Here is an 18,810-nt window from a genome sequence, read left to right as displayed (position 1 = left end):
AATATCAAAAAAAGGCTCAGCTCTCAGAGTTAGAATCGGCGGGCTTAGATCGGTCCAGATACAGGCAGAGTTGAGCAACAGAGTCAGGGATTCACATACCGGTCAGGATCAGACGAGAAGCGATGGTCAGAGATACGGAGCTGGGTTGGCAACAGGATAAGCTGAACAATAACTGCTGGAACGTGAGGTCACGGAATCAACGATCTGGCAACTGGGGTCTGTGAGTGGTGAGACTATATACTGGTACTGATTACTGATTGGTAACAGGTGTGGATACTGGGAACCGGAGAGTGACGACTGGGTGAACAGGAAGTTAACAAAATAAAACCGGATGTGACAGATGGCGTGAAACATGACACAATGACAGTTTTCCAATAAGTAATAACCTAAGCTTTAAATTACACAATAGTCTTGCTGGAAAATAAATATTTCCCAAATGGCAGGTTTCTTTCCGGTTGCATTAGGATTTAGTTGTATTTTACAAAATCTTATTTTATTCTCAGATTCATAGAGAAGCCTCTCCAGGGCACAGTGCAAGTACCCTCATGCTTCTGGGGATACTACGTATAGGCTGGTTTGCGGGATAACAATGTTTAGCCTTATGGCCAGACAACTTCGCTCTGCTATCATCAGAACACGAACTATTTCCTGGCTGAATTTAAAATCTTCCTTTCCATTCCTTTTCCTTTCACAACTACAACAATGCCTGCACACGCACGCACGCATGAGCGCGCACGCACGCACACATTAAAAGGTAGTTACAGCAATATCTAAATAGTGCTGGAAACAAACTAACACCGACAACAACCTTGGGTACTGTGTAGTCAGTGTATTATAAGTGAAATATCCTTAGACAAAATCCATTAAGTTCATTCACAGACAATGTAGTTCCATAAATCTGTGTTTCCTTGTTCCATCCTCTTAGAGTAGATGTGGTTTTGATTTATTAAATGAAAAATAATGACTTCATCAAAAAGTGGATATTGATCTCAAGGTTGTTCTGGTTAGTTCAACATTAGGAGACAATACAGAAAATCAAAGGGTAGGTGATGAATAAAATTAGGGTGCCAACCTTTTACTTGGTTAGACTAGACTTAAGGCCATGATTACTGGATTTTTTTCTCTAATGAAATAAAGTCAGAAACTGCGATGTGAATGATTTTTTAAATTTCATCTCCGCCAGTGAGGACAAAGACAAAGCATGAAGTAAAGTAGATAAGTTACAAAGTGGAGTCATAAGCAAGCTCAGTTTACAGGTAAATGGATTTAATTGTGATGTATTGTTTCCACATACACGATGGAGACAACAGAGTGTATTACAACAGGGTAATTATGCTTAATAGAACTCTACAATAATATATAGGTTTCTATCAACAAGAAGACATCTGAGCTTTTTCTACACTTACTACAGGGTACATGAGGAATACTAATACATTAAGAATCTGGCCTATACATGAATTGAACTGAATGAATGAAGTGAATTAACTTCTTTTTTCAAATATAAATATACTTAATTGAAGATGGCACTGTCATTAATATAACCAAATAAAGAAGCTGCAGAGTATAGTTCAGATATTGAGAAAAAATTATGACCCGTTGCTGTATTACAGTGAGGATGCTTTCATCTGTGGACTTTGAAAGGAGATGAGTTAGCCAGGGAGGGAATTTGGAGGTTGTGAGTCACAAAGTTCCGCAGCCGCCTGGGGGCTGGACGGGCCGTAGAAGAACTGCCTTCCACAGGGGGAGGGAAATCGTCAGGGGTCTCACCTATCACCTCATATGTCCACTGCATATCTTCTGCCTGTGATGAAAGCGGCAAAACAAAGTGTCATTTATGGAACTATGATAAGTGTAAGTTTATGAAAGTTAAAATAAAACAGTACCTGGACACTGAGTCTTGCACTGTGCCTCTTGCAGTGTGCGATGGGGGTGAACGACACAGTGATGAGGGCCCCAATAGAACCAACGGGAGGTAACATTCCTGATATTGGACTCACTGTGAACTCTCTGCTGCTACCCGACACAAACTGGACTGTGAAAGGCTCAGGTCTCCTGTAAACAAAGCATATAATTACTGACCAAGAAAATATACATGAATGAATTAAACATTGTTGGAAACCTTTTCAGAATACCATATTATACAAGCACAAATAAGAGGAATGTTCACACACATACACGCACCTGGTGGTGCTGGTCAGGCGGAAGCCCACAGCTGATGTCTTGCCCATCTCAACAGCTTTGATGGTGATGACATCATCCACCAGAGGGTCTGTAGCATTGAGATCAACGGGAAACTCCCATGTCCTACTAGACAAATACTGCACCGCTAGAACCACTGAGTGCCTGGATGAGAACACACGCACACAGACCCATACACAAGTTGAATAGTTTAAATGTGAGCTTCACTTCTTTACAACATGCAATTTACAATACGTTACTTGTCTGGTAAAAATTCTTCATCAATGAGCAAGGGACAAAGTTAGTTGACCAAAGATGCACTTGAGCTAAATGCTAAAATTTCAGCCTTTTCACTCACAATTATAATAAAAAACATGTCTATGTATAGTTTGTCACACTTAACACTATTACAATATTCATGTACAGTAGCTCGTTAGCATAAGAACTTTTGCAAACAATGGCAGAAAATAGAAATTATAGTTTTGCAGGTATTTCCTCATCAAGTATCCATCTATCTATGGTATTGGTTATGGCCAGACTGTGCCTAGCACAGAAGTCCAAAAACACAATAATAATAATAACAACAATTACTCAGGTTCAGATCATGAAGGCCGTTTCATTCAATTACGCCTCTCCAGATGTCACTGCCATTGCCTAAGTGGATGTTGAAATCCCCCAGAAGAACAACGAGGTCCTCAGTTGGAGCGTTTTCCAACACACCCTCTACAGACCCCAAGAAGGCTGGGTACTCCACACTACCGTTTGGCCCATAGGCACAAATGACAGTGAGTGACTGACCAGAAGCCGCAGGGAAACAACCCTCTCGTCTACTGCAGAAACTCCAACACATGGCGGCTGAGCTGGGTAGTCCACACCAGACCATCGCCTCCTCTGGTCGCTGACAACTCCAAGAAGAGAGTCCAGCCCCTCTCAAGGTAGTGAGTTTGGTTCCAGAGCCCACGCTGTGTATAAAGGTGAGCCAGACTATTTCTAGCTGGTACTGCTAAACCTCCTGCACAAACTCAGGCTCCATCACCCACTAGTGACGTAACATTCCATGTCCCAATACCCAGATTGGTTGTCCAAAGATTGCGTCAACGAGGCTCCTGCCTTCAACTGTTGCCCAATCTACTACAGTATGCACTGCCCCCGCCGTGAGGAGGGTCTCACATCGCTCCTTCGGGCTGTGATGACCGGGTCCAGTGGGTATAGGCCAGCCACCAGGCGCTTGCAGATGTACCCCAACCTCGGGCTTGGCTCCAAGGTAGGACTCTGGCTGCGCCATACCAGGCGACATTACGGACCTTGGTATTTTATTCATCACAGGGGGGTTTGTGAACCGCTCTTAATCTGGCCCGTCCCCCAGGACCCGTTTGCTGTGGGAGACCCTACCAAGCGCATTTAGCTAGACAGCAATCCATATGACACTTGCCAATTTTCTGATATAATATATATATATATGGTATCACTGTGAGGCAGAGCCTGTTTTCAATCCATCTGTTTGTTTAATTCATCCATACACATAGTGTATGTGAAAAGTGCAACATGATTGTTCCTGTTTATCTTGAAAAGCATCATTAAAAAAATGTAGTCTTTAATATTTCTGCTTATGATTCGTTGTGTCCTCATATTACTATGCAGGACAGAGAAACAACATAGATAATGGAAGAGCCTATTAGCGGTGCCACACCTCCCGTCATTTCCTTGCGGGGAAGTCATTAGCTCTCTGAGGTATTGATTTTAGTAGGGCACGCCTCATTAATGGACTCCACAGATGAAGACAGGAGTTGATAAATGAATGCTTTCTTCACCCAGCAGGATGTCACAGGCAATGTACAGTAAGAACAAACATAGAGTAACGCAAAATTGCTACTTTCCACAGCAAGATTATATAATTATCCAGCAGGGTACCCCAAAGATAGAAATAAAAGAAATCTTGGTAGAATATTTTATGTCAGTAAACATCAGTTTTTAAATGTTTCATCTGCTGCCACTGGTTTCCTGACAACAGCTCTTTCAAGTCTGCCAGTTCTTTTTTAGAACTTTTGATAATTTTTAGTGAATAGTCAGGGAAATGCATATGTTACATCATTAAATACCTATACTACCCATTCATTGTTTAATTATTTCATATTTGATGCCATCTGTTTATACCATTAAATGTACCACAAAAACCTACAAAATCCAGGGTTTAAAGACTTCCCTGTATTTATGCACATAAAACTACATTTATTTATTTTATCACACCATCTAATATGTTTCAGGCACAAGCACTCACTCACTCACTGTAACAGTAGGGGCATCCAACAAGGTGGCCTTCCCTTTACTTCTGAGAAATGTTTCCAAGAAATGTTGAGCAACAAACATTAATACAAATATCTAGACAGTAATGGATGAGTGAGGTATAAAAGAGAGATAAATTAATGTGGTGTTTTCTGACACTCTTCAATACAGGACTGCTACCTGCAGCAGAGAGGGGAAACAGCATATGTTTGTATGCTTCATGCTTTTGTAGGTTTGCGTTTTTCAGTGGGTGAAATGATTATTTAGTTTCACTCTCTTATAATTAACATCCATTTGAATTTCCCTTTACATTGGGGATCTGCGTTATTTTCTCTATTTTTTCTACAGACTGACCACAATATTATTTGCTTATTTCTAAGCATTTATTTATCGTGTTTGTCTGTGGTTTTTAAGTTCTGAGGGGTTTGTGTACCTCCCTCTGTGTCTACAAAAGTGAAAGTGCTTTGTTCAAAGCTTTTAATGTGTTGTGGTGTGTGGCTTTTTGTTTGTTCCTGTTCTACTTTTTTTCTGTTTGTATCTATAAGGTTTAAAAATGCTTAGTCAATTGTTCAAATTTGAGTCTGTATCTTTTTACACTTTTCTTTGTCTCATTTGGACTTTGAATATAGTGTGTATGTTTTGTAGAATCACCTGTGTGGCTTAAGAGGAGTATAAAGTAAATTAAGGGTGAGTGTTACGATGCCAGTCTCAGGGTCCCTTCTTGCTGCCTTAATAGTGGCAGAAAGGCAGTCCTCCACCTCAGGTTGGTCTGCTTCGCTGTTAGCGCACACTTCACACAGCAAGTCTTCAATTGGTACCTGGAAAACTATCCAGATATGAAGATGTGAAACAATAAGAGATTAAACAATTAGCACAAAAAGCATTTTCTCATTAATAAAATGTCTGTCTTGCGTAAACTGTAAAGAAAGCTTTAACAAAAATTGCATTATTTGCAAAAATTGCAAAAAGAAAAATTATCCTGTAATCTAACTACATGATTCTCTTGTCATAGCCTACTTGGCACATACTTTCCTTTACTTTCTGATTTTGATTCCCCAGTACACATCCAAGAGGTACTTCTATCTTCTTCTCCAGCTGGCAGCCTGCTTCACACTGTATCTCACCAAGCATTGAGTTAGCAGGCATTTCCATGGGAATTCCACAAAGAGGGTAAATCCAACAGATGTCTGACACTTCCTGGTCTAACCTGAAATATATAATATAAGAATGTAATCTTGCATATACAGTATATTTACTGTAGGTGCCAAGCTTTGTTAATACCAATTTCACTGCTGTGAAAAACAAGTTGTGATGTTGTACTAGCAAGTCAGTCTGGCTTGTTTTACACACTTATTCAGACAGTACAGTAAGACATAGTTATACAAACCTAACAGCATCTGTACTGAAGTTACCGTCTGGGCATTTGAGTGGCTTCATTGTTATGCAGAGCCAGATTTGCTGTAGCTCCTTAGATTCAGGTGCAAACACCACAGGCACATCAAAACTGTCCCCTTCACTGATCTTTATACCTGCAGCCACAAAGAAGTACACACACATACCTTTTAAAGTTTTCTGCCCCTGTAGCTAAATAAAAATTACAGAAACAAGCTGGAAACTAAATCTTGGTAAAATAATTCAGTTTTCTTTTATATACTCTAGATTGATTGAAAGTCCACCATGCAAGACATGCTTATCAATGCTTGCAGTTCTCGATTATGTTTTCTTAAGTTCTCATATACAGCAAGTGACCAAACCTTCTGTGTGGCCTAGAGGGATGAAGAAGACCCCTTTATCTGTAGTTGCTGGATGGTGTTCAGGGGTTGCTGAATCTTCAGCGGATGCATGAAAAATACCAGGATTACGAGATATCTGAGTATGTTATATGCATGTGAGAAGAACAAAAAAAGTGAAAAAGAAGGCCATGAAGTGCCTGTGACCTGTAAGTGTGATTTTGAGCGTCGCTGGAAGTTCAGTGGGATTTGTAAAGGGAATGGTGACAGAGGCAGTGGAGCCAATCACAGATGAGATGCTCACCAACTCCTCAATCTCTGGGTTTAGGCCAAATCCTTGTAGCAACACACACCAATCCTGTAACTGAAGAATCACAAAGGCATGACTCTACAAGCTTCTCTTGCCTAAAGTCAGTCTAGCACAACTACTCATAAAATTGTAAGTAGTTTTTGAGTTGCTTTCTAGCTGGACTAACTCTTTCCCTTCTGCTACTAGTCTATATTCTATGCTAATTATCTTTAATGTTTAGAGAACAGAATTCTGTTCCTATATGTGCTCACACTATATAATAAAATATTTTGTATTTAATCTGTTTAAATTACTCTGTAATCTGCATAAAATGTACATCTACATAAAACGTACGTGAAAACAAAATATCTGGAGAAGCTATTATTTCTTGAATGTGAATGTGTGCATATACCTGAGGACAGGTGAATGTGATCTTTGCTGTGTGATTCCCCTCTCCAATGGATGAAGGCCTAAAGCAGACATTGAGCTGGGTGGAGGAGTGGGGCTCCAAAATAAGCTGGACCACACATATACATTTAATTACAGACTGGACCTTCTAAAATATTAATTTCAAACCAAATTATGTTAAATGATCCTTAGAAAACAAAGAATGTGTGTACTTACAGCACTTTCTGCGTTAATTTCCAGAGAATAGTTTCTGGGGTTGCTGTTGGTTGCCACCAGCTCCACAGTGTCAGCTTCAGGGTTAACCAGAGGAATTGTCAGTCTTGTCCATCTGACACGAGCACAATGTTGTTGAGATACTTTAAGTGAAAAATGCACTATAAAACAATACTCAAGGTGAACAGACCAAGAAACAAAAAAGATTTGTTGAAAATCTCACTATCACATTAAATGACCAGAAATTGTACAGATAAATCAGACTCAAACGGCTAAAAATGTCAATTATATTGTAACTTTGTGGCAAAAAACATTAACTGAATTTTCTGGTTACACTTAACAACTGTCCCTGCAAAGACACAGTTTGTGTTGCTGTTTCCACCTACTTGCCCAGCTGACAGCAGGCCTGTGGTAGCGTGACAACTGGAGGAGGAAGAGCATAAAGCTCTAGTTGATACCAGACTTCACTCACCAGCTCTGACTGGAATATGACACTGTAAGACATGCAAACCATACCTCTTTTAATACAGACTCATACTGTAGCAACAACTGAAACGGAAAAATAAACTGCTCAATCAATGCTATTAGCAAACATATGTAAATATGCAGTATATTTTATTCCCAGATTTAGGAGAGTCTTTTGAAAAGGTAAATAGGTAATTAAATGGCTTCTTAAATCACTCAGACCAAACATTTTACATTATTAAACAGACCTTCTCCCTCCCCCCTCAAATAAGCCTACTATAGGTCAGCAACCTGAACCTGAGTCTTACCTGCCTGTGCTCTTCCCTACTCTGTCAGGAGAGAAGGTAGCTTTGTAAGTGAGAGTCTCCCATGGGGGAATTGAAATCACACTGGCCCCACTCAGATTGGCTCCTTCCAGGTACACATTAAGCATCAACAGCTCTCCTTCTGGGTTACTGACAGGAATCTCTATGGCAACTGAGCTCTGGGAAATGTAACATTTCAAACATGACATCAGTTTTGACTTTTCTTTTTAAAGTTCTGACATACTCTTGATCATATAAGTATTAAGGGGAGAGTTGGTCATCTTGTAACAAATGCCAGCAGCAGAAAAAAGGCAACTTTTGGTTTTGTGTATGAAAAATGTAGTGAAATTAATCTTCTGACTGACTGTTATCATGCTCTTCAGTATAATAACCTACATTTTACAGCACAGGCACACATATAACAGTGACTGTAATATGTGACTTGAAACCAAAACTCAACTAAAGTATCTAAAAGGTTAATTTGAAAGAAACTACAACAACAAAGAGCAACAGGCTTTAATGACAATACATGAAACACTGATTTACACTGAGATCAGTGGTTTGTATTTTGCTGTCCACTGATATGAATGATTGGACGTGTTCATATACTTGGTTGCAAGTTGTGTTGTTTGAAGGAAAAAATATTTTTTGTTGCATATTTCCAGTTTTTTTCACACAGTTAGAGGCTTTTGCGAACAAAGCGTGTCATTTTTCAACTCTTGAGAGAAGAGAATGTGTCGTTTCATTACGCAGCTGCGTCAAAGCCACCAATAGAAAATGTGTTATGGTTCTAATTAGTGTTTAAATAGTTTTGTATTTACATTAAGCCTTCACCCCAATACTTAGCCTCATGGCTCTTCCTTCTATTGTTATTTTTTCTAGCATCATTTTGTCAGTGTTTTATCCTCTTGGTTGTGTGTTTTCTAATTTATTTTTGACAGGAGTGATTTTTGTTTATTCATTCATATGAGTTTTTGATTATAATCCTATGCCTTTTTATGGGGTGCTCAGGAGTTAGGCAACTCATTGCCCTGTTGAGTGACTTAGAGACTCTGTCTTGTTCCGCAGCTAATTCAGAGTCCCTGCTCCATACCCTGCTCGGTTTAATGCCCTTTTGCTGCTACCTTTCAGTCTGACCTATAGCTCCGTCTTCAAACTTTGCTTCTCAGGCTGTCTTTGTTTGAGGTGACACACCTGCCACAACTTCCACATTGTCCCCTTCTGAAGCTTGAGTAGTTTGGAAAGAGCTGAAAACTCGAGGCTCACAACGCGTTCTGTCCACTGCTCCTATCAGTGCTCCCCCACAGTTCATCTATGCTGCAGTGGTGAAACGTCTGGGCCCTGCTTTAAGTCCCCCTGGTGCTGCAACCCCACATCCAGGTGCTGCTCCAGTCTTTCGTTCCCCCTGCTGCTGTAGCTTCTGGTTCTTATGTGGCTTCTGCACCACGCACCGCTGTAGCCCCTGCTCCACATTACTCTGTTGCTGCAGCTCCACAGCCTGCATCAGCCAATGGTCCACAGCTTAGCTCAACCAAAGCTCAATGCTACTGATGCCCATCCAGACCCATCACCACTCTTTTCCATGATGGCCCAGAGAAGACCCCAAATGTTCCTGTTTTGGATGGCTCAGAAAGGACCCCTTTTGTTCCTGTTTTGCGAGGTACAGGGAGGGCCCCTTCTGTTCCTGTTCTGGATTGTCCAGGGAGAACGCTTTCTGTTCCTATAGGTGGTTCAGGGATGGGCTGGCACTGGGTGTCTGGGTTGGGCCGTCTGGAATTTGGCCCTTAAGGGAGGGGCTCTGTTAGAATCCCTGGGCTGGTCCTGCGAGCTGTTCTGTTTCTTACCCTCTGTGCTGGGTCACTGATTGTAAGTTCTGTTTGACGTGTTATACCTCTTGAATACTAGTGTGATGGACTGATTTTGTGATCTTCAGACGTATGATGGGAGGAGGTGATGGTTAGAACTTTTGTTGTTCCTTAGGACGACTTGAGGCTGATCTTGTTTCTTGCAGTCAGTGGCCAAATCTTCACTTTCTATGACCTGCTGGGTGTCGACTATACCCTGCGGCCTGCTGGGGACCAATTCTTGATTGCCTATGTTCAAGAAGTGACCGATTCCTCTTTCCTGGTGGTTCCAACTCCAACTTTGACCACCGAAACAACATTCAACGGAACTCACCTGGGATTTCCATCTGGTGTATTTGTATTTAAAGTCCTACTGGCAGGGTCAATTCCTGGTTTCTTATGGTCCCCTGGGGAGGATCAATTATTTGTTTGCTGCAGTCTGTGGCAGATTCCTATGGACCACTGGAGGGGCCATCTCCAAATGTCCTGCGGCCTCATTAGAGGGAACGACTCCTCGTTCCTTGCGGGACAGACTTCTGTGGTGACTCTGGAGGTCGGCTCCTGTCTCCTATGATCTGTTGGGGACCAATCCCTGGTTTTCTACATTCAATAATTGACCAATATGTCTCGTGTGGCCAGTGGTCAATTCCTGTCAGTGGCCGACTCTGTTTCTGAGGCAGGCGGAGACCCAATCCTCACCCCTGCTATCCAGAGCCACTTAATGGGGTCTCTTTGGGTCCAAACAAACATGATTAATTAAATTAAATTAAATCTACACCATTAAATCTACATTGCTGAATTACTGTGATTTTTACATTGCTTTGTTACTTCTCGTGTACTGTTGCTATAATGATGAAAATTTTCCCTATGAGACGATTAAAGATTTCCCTTATCTCTATCGCCTACACTACAATTTGTATTGTGATGGATTTGTTATATATAATATTGTTTATGTGTGCATAAACTAGATTATTTCCATTGCTTTTTGACTAAATTGTTCAGTTGCATCTTTTATCATTATCTTTACTCAGTTTTAGCTGACTTCAGCATCAGAAATGCATTTTTGTGCAAGCACTGCAAATTTGGAGTAAATAGAAATTCTGAGTTCCTGAAATTTCCATGTACAGTTAATTCTTAGTTCCCCTACCTCAGCTACACACTGCACATGTATGATTTTCGCAGGTGCTGCTGGCTCACAAATTATCTCTAGAGTGAAATACGCCTCATAGTGTCCACGTACACATCCTAAAAACAAGACAAAAAATTCAGGTATTCAAAAATTCAGGTATTCAAAAGTAAAAATTGCTTTATATGATAAATTTGATAGACTCTTACCTACGTCTCTGCCCATGTTGTCAATGTCAGTAGTGTCTATGAATGACACTTGACCTAGAAGAAATGTTATCTTCATTTGAAAGTAAGTTAACAAATCCTACCCAACATTATTGATGTTTATATGAACACATATGTGTAACCCTAAAGGGAAGCAAAAATCTATAGTAAATAAAGAATGAAAATCACCTGTGTGTGTCCCTCGTTTCTGTGGTGTCACAGCTAATGTGTATGATGTACTGTGACCAGGTTTAATCTCAAAAGACATGGTGCCACTCACAATTGACAGATCGGTCACCACCTGTATATATGGGCACAATAATGCTAGCTATATACATAAGCACAACACGTATCTGCTTCTAAGCAAATTGAAAGAATCACATACAGTATATATGCTTTTGTAATAGATGGATATATACACACACATGCATACATGTATATGCGTGTGTGTATATATATATATATATATATATATATATATATATATATATATATATACACACACACACACACACACATATATACATATATACATAAATGAGGTACAATTTAATAACAATGTCAGTGACATAAATGTCAAAGTTGCTGTTCTAGAGTAAAATTAGTGTCGGATTAGATTTGTGCGCGCGTAAACCGATCTGTCCGTGCGTAACCTGATTTGTGCCTGTAAACTTTGGGGGGGCTATACTTCTGCTATGCTTACACATATAAATTTGAGCGTTAAAATTACACACACTCGAGGTATGTACGTTCCATTAATGCTGCCATTGTGACTTTGTTGTATATCAGACGACAATATAAAGTTTGTCTTCGGTGAGCACGTTCACTTAAAAAATGCACTGAACCAGCCTGAAATGTAATGTAGTCATTTGACAGGTTTGGATTTCAGTGCAGGATTGCAGTGCTTCCCGTTGGTAAACACCTGTCAACTAGGAGACAGACATCCAGTGTTGCTGCAGAATTTTTGAAGATGTCTCTGATAGTGCCGGCAGGTATCTGGTGAATTGGTGAAAGCTGAAACACTCCTGATTGTTAACAAAAAGCATGACAAAAAAGAAAGTAAACACCCAGGATTTTGCCCAGGTAGACAACTGGAAGTCGGTCACCAGTTAACATAACTCTTTCATATGGAACACCAGTTTACGTTACCAACTTTTTAGCGTAATCTGTAAATGACACGCTTTTTGTTACCTACCTACTGTACCTGTTAGTGGGTTAGGGTTATGTGATGTACACCAAGCGCTTCATTCATTGATCACTGTTGCTAGGAGCCCACGCTTTAAAAGGTGCATAATGTAAACTAGTGTTCCATATGACAGAGTGATCATGTTAACTGGTGATCGTGTTCTGGTTAGCTGTTTCACCTGGGTAAATTACTGTTAGCCGTCCTTGTCAATGCCTTGGTTTAAGTTGCCTATTAGTTAGGGCTTGCGCTCTAAGCGACAGAGTAATCTGTCGCTGTGTTATGTGTCATGTTTTTTGTAAAAACCAGGGGCATCTTGTCCTCTACCGATTTACCTGTTACCTACCGGCTGGTGCTGTCAGCACCTAAGTAAACTGTGGGTGAAGCGTAACAGAGTCAGAAGCGCTGCAGGTCTCAGCTGGTGGCTCAAAGTGAATGCTGTGAACTAAATAAAGAATCACAATTTCTCAAACCTAGCTTTCTGCCTTTTCTTTCTTTGGTATCTGTGACATCTTGAGACATTCCGCAGCAACACTGGGCGTCTGTTTCCTTGCAGACCGGTGTTGTTAAGCAAGAAGCACCATTGTTCTGCACTGAAATCCAAATCAAAGCCTGTCTAACAGCGTTAGACAGGCTTATGGGGCTGTTCAAATGCAAAACAGCAAATGCTGTTCAAATGCATTGTTACAGTGAACACGCTCACTTAAGGCAAATGTGTATATTGTGGTCTGATGAACAATATGACAGAGTCACAATGGCAGCATTAGTGGAACATACCCATCTTAACACCAACTGCATCATAACAGCATGGCATTGCTAATAGCCTGTCGGGCAGGAACTCTCCTCCAACATAGAGAGAGGAAACCACTTTTTTTCGGTCGCTAACCATGGCCTTAGATTTAGAGGAACTGATTCTCATCCCAGCCGCTTCACACTCAGTTGCAAACCGCAGCAGCGCACGCTGAACGTCCTGGCCTAATGATGCTAACAGGACAACATCATCTGCAAAAAGCAGATGATGGTCCCCACAGCTATCCTGTGGTTCCCAAACCAGACCCCCTCCAGACCCTGGCTGCACCTAGAAATTCTGTCCATAAAAATAATGAACAGAACCAGTGACATAGGGCAGCCCTGCCAAAGTCCTAAGGTGGCGGTTCAAAGAGGAGATGTGTGAAATTTTAACACCCTAATTTGTATGTGTAAGCATGGTATAGCCCCATTAATTGTACAGGTACAAATCTGGTTACGCACGCAGATTGGTTTATGCATGCATAGATCTGGTTATGCACGCACATGCACATCTAGTTATGCACGCAGAAATCTAATCTGACCCTAATTATACTCCATACTCTGTTTCTACAATATACTACTTTTTTCTTCACTAAATATAATTTGTGTTGGAAGTGTAAACAAACGTCTATACTTTCCAACAGATGTAATCTACATATACCTCAATAGGATTCTCATTAAATTAGAATAGAACATTATCATTGTATAAGTGCAAAGACACTATGGGATTAATATAGAACATTTAAATGTATATGTTCATACCTTAAAAGTGAGTTTTTTTTGGCTGTGGTTAGGGACATTTAGCTGTGTGTGAGTGGTTTTTCCCACAGTGCACTGCACCACCACATGGTTCACAGGCAGGGGGAGCTCTCCTACTCCTCTGAGGGTAAAAACATGCTCAGTGTTGTTGACGCTGTTATACAGGGACAGCTTGCCCTGTGGGGGTAAGGTTAAAGTCCAAGCCGTCAAGCACACATCTTTTTCTACTATGTGAGTACACAGAGGAACAAATGCATTCCAAAACGCTGGTTAGAGATTAAATGCTGATATAAATGTATTGCAGTTTCTTGTCTATCAGACTATGGCTTTATTGTATCACACGAGAGTCATTTTTTATAGTAACCTCAGTCAAGCAGTGTTTTGGCATCTGCCTCTATTATGGTGATATAAGCTCCGCCTCCAAAGAGATGAACACAGATGCATTGGTGGTTCAGTGGTAGAATTCTCGCCTGCCACGCGGGAGGCCCGGGTTCGATTCCCGGCCAATGCAACTAACTTTTCATTTATGTCTGACCCCCTTAAGGTCAGAACAGAAAAGTGTTTTAACTAAAGACACTTTAGTTAGTGTCCTTACTAACTAAATGTATTGGTCAGTTTTTATAGTTATATACAATTTACAATAATGATACACAGTTAAAAATAGCAAACATACAAATGAATGAACAAATGACAATACAGGTTTATAAAAAACCCAGTTTCAATTCCCGGGCAACACATCTTACCTCAGTAAAATAGAACAAGACAGAAAACCTTTATTTGTCCCACAATGGGGAAATTGTCATGTTGCAACAACAGATGAGATGAGAAGAAGACATAACCACAGAAAAAAAGTGATATAATCTCTACAGGTTATTTGAAATGATTACAATTTATTAAAATTACAATTATTTTAAAATTACTCTACACAATGAGCTAAAGTAACAGCAATTGTATAAGTGAGTGGTATATTTGCCCACGTGTGTGTGTGTGGCAGTGTGGTAGAAATGTGTACCATGTCAGAATTGTTAATTGTAAAGTCATACAGCAGATTTTAAGGAAGGCCTGTCGAATTTCTCCTTCACACAACAAAGGTGGGTAAATTTGTCACCTAATCTGTTCTCAAGGGCAGTGTGTCTTGCAGTGGGTCATACTTATGATCCAGCATAGATTTAAGTTTTGCCATAATCCTTCAATCTCCTGCCTCCCTCACTGAGTCCAGGACAGAGCTGAACTTTGTAATGACACTGCCCAGCTTCTTTTTCTTTCCTGTGATGCGGCTGATGACAGCATAGAGTCATAGAAAGCCCTCAGGAGTGTCCTTTTTAATCCAAACTACCTCAGTATCCTTAGTAGATAGAGTTTGTTCTGGCCCTTCCATTACCCTTCCGTCTTTGTTGTCAGTCCAATTTAGTTTGTTGTTTAGGTAAACACCTAGGTACATGTAACAGTCCACCATCTTATGTTCCCTAGACTGGTGTATTACACTGGCTTTCCTATATATAATATAGGAGCCACACAGCTTCAGTTTTGGGGGGGCAAGTAGGGCAACCCAAGCCACCCACACACAGCAGAGCTGCAGCAGCCACAGGGCAACATCCAAGGTTAAAGTGGACCAATGTCACATTGACAATGTTATCGCCAGGAACCGCAGCGGGAGCTGCGACCGGCACGACCCCCTCCTGGAGGTCGGCAGGAACTAGGGAAGGGGCGACCTCCTCCTGGAGGTCAACTGGACTTAGGACGGGGGCGACCTCCTCCTGGAGGTCGGCTGGAACTAGGACGGGGGCGACCTCCTCCTGGAGGTCGGCTGGAACCGCGACAGCAACTCCAGCTGACGCGACCTCCTCCTGGAGGTCGGCTGGAACCGCGACAGCAACTCCAGCTGACGCGACCTCCTCCTGGAGGTCGGCGGGAACCGCGGCAGCAACTCCGGCTGGCGCGACCTCCTCCTGGAGGTCGGCGGGAACCGCGGCAGCAACTCCAGCTGGCGCGACCTTCTCCTGGGGGTCGGCAGGGACTGCAGCTGGCGCGACCTCCTCCTGGAGGTGCGCAGGAACTGCAGCTGGCGCGACCTCCTCCTGGAGGTGCGCAGGGACTGCAGCTGGCGCGACCCCCTCCTGGAGGTGCGCAGGGACTGCAGCTGGCGCGACCTCCTCCTGGAGGTGCGCAGGAACTGCAGCAGGCGCGGCCCCCTCCTGGAGGCCGGCGGGCGCTGCGGCTCCGAGGGTGACAGGGACTGGAACGACCTCTCTCGGGCCGACAGGAACGGGAACGACCTCTCTCGGGCCGACAGGAACTGGAACGACCTCTACTTGGCCGACAGGAACGGGAGCGGGAACGACCGCTACAGGGCCGACAGGAACGGGAGCGGGAACGACCGCTACAGGGCCGACAGGAACGGGAGCGGGAACGACCGCTACAGGGCCGACGGGAACGGGAACCGGAGCGACCTCTACTTGGCCGACGGGAACGGGAGCTGGAACGGCCTCTACTTGGCCGACGGGAACAGGAGCTGGAACGGCCTCTACTTGGCCGACGGGAACAGGACCAGGGAGAGGAACGGCCGCAACATGGCCGACAGGAACGGCCTCAACATGGCCGACAGGGACAGGAACGACCTCAACTTGGCCGGCAGGAACAGGAACGGGGACTGGAACGGCCGCAGCATGGCCGACAGGAACGGCCTCAACATGGCCGACAGGGACAGGAACGACCTCAACAGGGCCGACAGGAACAGGAACGGCCTCAACATGGCCGACAGGAACAGGAACGGCCTCAACATGGCCGACAGGAACAGGAACGGCCTCAACATGCCGACAGGAACAGGAACTGGGACGGCGTCCCCTCCGGAGCCAGCATGACTGCTTACAGCCTGATTGGGTGGGGCTAACACTCGACAGACGGACGGTGCCCTCTTGCTGGGACAAGGCCTGAGCGTGATTGGACTGGACTGGGACAGGAACGTGACTCGACTGGACCTGAACGTGACCGGACTGGACTGGGACGTGACTCGACTGGACTGGGACGTGACACGACTGGACTGGGACGTGACTCGACTGGACCGGGACCTGGACGTGACTCGACTGGACTGGAACGTGACTCGACGAGCTGGAACATGGACTAGACTAGACGGAGCTGGAACCTGGACAGGGTTCGACGGGGCTCGAACCTGGACTGGGTTCGACGGAGCTGGAACCTGGACTGGGCTCGACGGGGCTGGAACCTGAACTGGGCTCGACTGGACTGAAACCTGGACTGGGCTCGACTGGGCTGAAACCTGGACCTGGCTCGACTGGGCTGAAACCTGGACCTGGCTCGACTGGACTGGTCTCGGCTGGACTGGGACCTGGGCTGGGCTCGACTGGACTGGGCTCGGCTGGACTGGGACCTGGGCTGGGCTCGACTGGAGCGGGGCTAGAGCCCGGACTGGGCTCGACTGGAGCGGGGCTAGGGCCCAAACTGGGCTCGGCTGGGCTGGGGCTGGAACCTGAGCGTGACAGGGCTGCACTAGAACATGAGCGTGGCGAGGCTGAACTGCGACTGGAGCCTGAGCGGAGCATGGCTGAACTGGGGACTGGGCAAAACACGGCTGAACTGGGGACTGGGCAAAACACGGCTGAACTGGGGACTGGGCAAAACACGGCTGAACTGGAGACTGGGCAAAACACGGCTGAACTGGAGACTGGGCAAAAAACGGCTGAACTGGAGACTGGACAAAACACGGCTGAACTGGAGACTGGGCAAAACACGGCTGGGTTGGAGACTGGGCAAAACACGGCTGGACTGGAACTGGAGACTGAACAGCTCGCGGCTGGACTGGAGACTGAACAGCTCGCGTCTGGACTGGAGACTGAACAGCTCGCGGCTGGACTGGAGACTGAACAGCTCGCGGCTGGACTGGAGACTGAACGGCGCGCGGCTGGACTGGAGACTGAACGGCGCGCGGCTGGACTGGAGACGGGGGACCGCATGAGTGCAGGAAATCCTCCCAGCGGGGCAAACATGGAGCTGGGCAGGTTGGAGCAGACACGACGGTCCGACGGGGCTGGGAGGAGGAAACCGAACCCATCGGCGGTGCGCCCGGGGCTGGTGTAATCCGAGCGGGCGGCGTGGTGGCTGGTGTGGTGCGGAGCGCGTTGCTTAACTCATCGAACCTTGCGCACAATCGCTCATAGAGGCGACGAACACTGGGGCGCTCCAACACGCTGTCCTCGTCCTCCAGAGTCAATACCGCCACCTCCACGGCGCTGCGCTGGTTTTCCGGGTTAATCGCCCGTCGGTAATCCTCCGCGAGGATTTTAAAATAAACTTGTAGGTCACTAGGTAGCTCGGCGCAGGTAAACTCCATACTCCCTCGGGTGAATAATACTCGCGTCAAAAAAAAAAGAAACAAGAAAAAACAGTCGCTGACCTGACCGGAAGCTGAGTGCTGGCTGGGTCCAAGTTTGGCCAGATTGTTCTGTCAGACTCGGGCAGGCGGCGGACCCACATGCACGGCACAGAGGCGCGATGATAGTTGAACACAGATTTATTTGCCAAGGCAAGGTCAGACGGTCCAGGTCATACACAAGGCTCAGCGATAAAGAACAAAGGGGAGCAGGCAATCTCGAGTCCGGTATACAAGCAGGGTTTGTTACACAGGTGGTTACGGCAAAAGTACAGGCAGGGATAAGGCAAACTCACGGTCAGATAGTTAGTCCGGGTACAGGCAGGAAACGACGGTCAAAGCGAAACAGGAACAAAACATGAGGGTCACGGAACACGAAACACTAGAACGAGGAAACTCAGGAACTCAGGAAACTCGGGAAACTCAAGGGACTCAGGAAACTAACGAAACTCAACAATCTGGCAGGGAACTAAGGACACAGGTGGTGGTTAAATACACAGTGACTTGATGACTAATAGAGTGCAGGTGTGGGTAATGACCAGTTGAAGCAGGGACAGCTGTGACAGGACATGAACCGGAAGTGAAGCTTGAGCAGACACAGAAACCAGGAGACTACCAAAATAAAACAGGAAACAACTAGAAACA

The 18,810-nt window shown here is 44.4% G+C and overlaps 1 protein-coding gene, 1 long non-coding RNA gene and 1 other non-coding gene across 10 annotated transcripts in view; 1 reads left to right on the top strand and 2 right to left on the bottom strand.

Moving 5' to 3' along the window:
• Positions 1-1,245: 1,245 nt before the first annotated feature.
• The window catches only part of LOC114844975 (cilia- and flagella-associated protein 47-like), a 45,658-nt gene continuing 28,093 nt past the window's right edge, over positions 1,246-18,810 (bottom strand). For 3 of the 8 annotated variants that reach the window (XM_055504950.1, XM_055504962.1, XM_055504954.1), the window contains 16 exons: positions 13,782-13,955; positions 11,237-11,348; positions 11,051-11,104; positions 10,863-10,960; positions 7,875-8,050; positions 7,488-7,595; positions 7,105-7,216; positions 6,893-6,997; positions 6,399-6,555; positions 6,216-6,290; positions 5,849-5,990; positions 5,490-5,668; positions 5,113-5,287; positions 2,176-2,343; positions 1,884-2,052; positions 1,246-1,801 (listed from right to left, as the gene is read on the bottom strand). In XM_055504950.1, coding sequence (XP_055360925.1) covers positions 1,622-1,801; positions 1,884-2,052; positions 2,176-2,343; positions 5,113-5,287; positions 5,490-5,668; positions 5,849-5,990; positions 6,216-6,290; positions 6,399-6,555; positions 6,893-6,997; positions 7,105-7,216; positions 7,488-7,595; positions 7,875-8,050; positions 10,863-10,960; positions 11,051-11,104; positions 11,237-11,348; positions 13,782-13,955 — 2,184 coding nt within the window. In that variant the 3' untranslated portion in view covers positions 1,246-1,621. Of the gene's footprint in view, positions 1,802-1,883; positions 2,053-2,175; positions 2,344-3,157; positions 4,642-5,112; positions 5,288-5,489; positions 5,669-5,848; positions 5,991-6,215; positions 6,291-6,398; positions 6,556-6,892; positions 6,998-7,104; positions 7,217-7,487; positions 7,596-7,874; positions 8,051-10,862; positions 10,961-11,050; positions 11,105-11,236; positions 11,349-13,781; positions 13,956-18,810 lie in introns of those variants that run through there. The other 5 variants (XM_055504956.1, XM_041068754.2, XM_041068753.2 and 2 more) reach the window with 5 other exon arrangements.
• LOC129603491 (uncharacterized) lies at positions 8,373-10,856 on the bottom strand. The gene is made up of 2 exons (XR_008693385.1): positions 9,951-10,856; positions 8,373-9,772 (listed from the first exon to the last, which is right to left on the bottom strand). It is a non-coding gene; the product is annotated as an uncharacterized LOC129603491 (long non-coding RNA).
• On the top strand, positions 14,219-14,289 carry trnag-gcc (transfer RNA glycine (anticodon GCC)). The gene has a single exon. It is a non-coding gene; the product is annotated as a tRNA-Gly (tRNA).

Source organism: Betta splendens, chromosome 2 (assembly GCF_900634795.4).
Source record: "Betta splendens chromosome 2, fBetSpl5.4, whole genome shotgun sequence".
NCBI lineage: Eukaryota > Metazoa > Chordata > Actinopteri > Anabantiformes > Osphronemidae > Betta > Betta splendens.
This window is presented reverse-complemented; position numbering and strand designations above follow the sequence as displayed.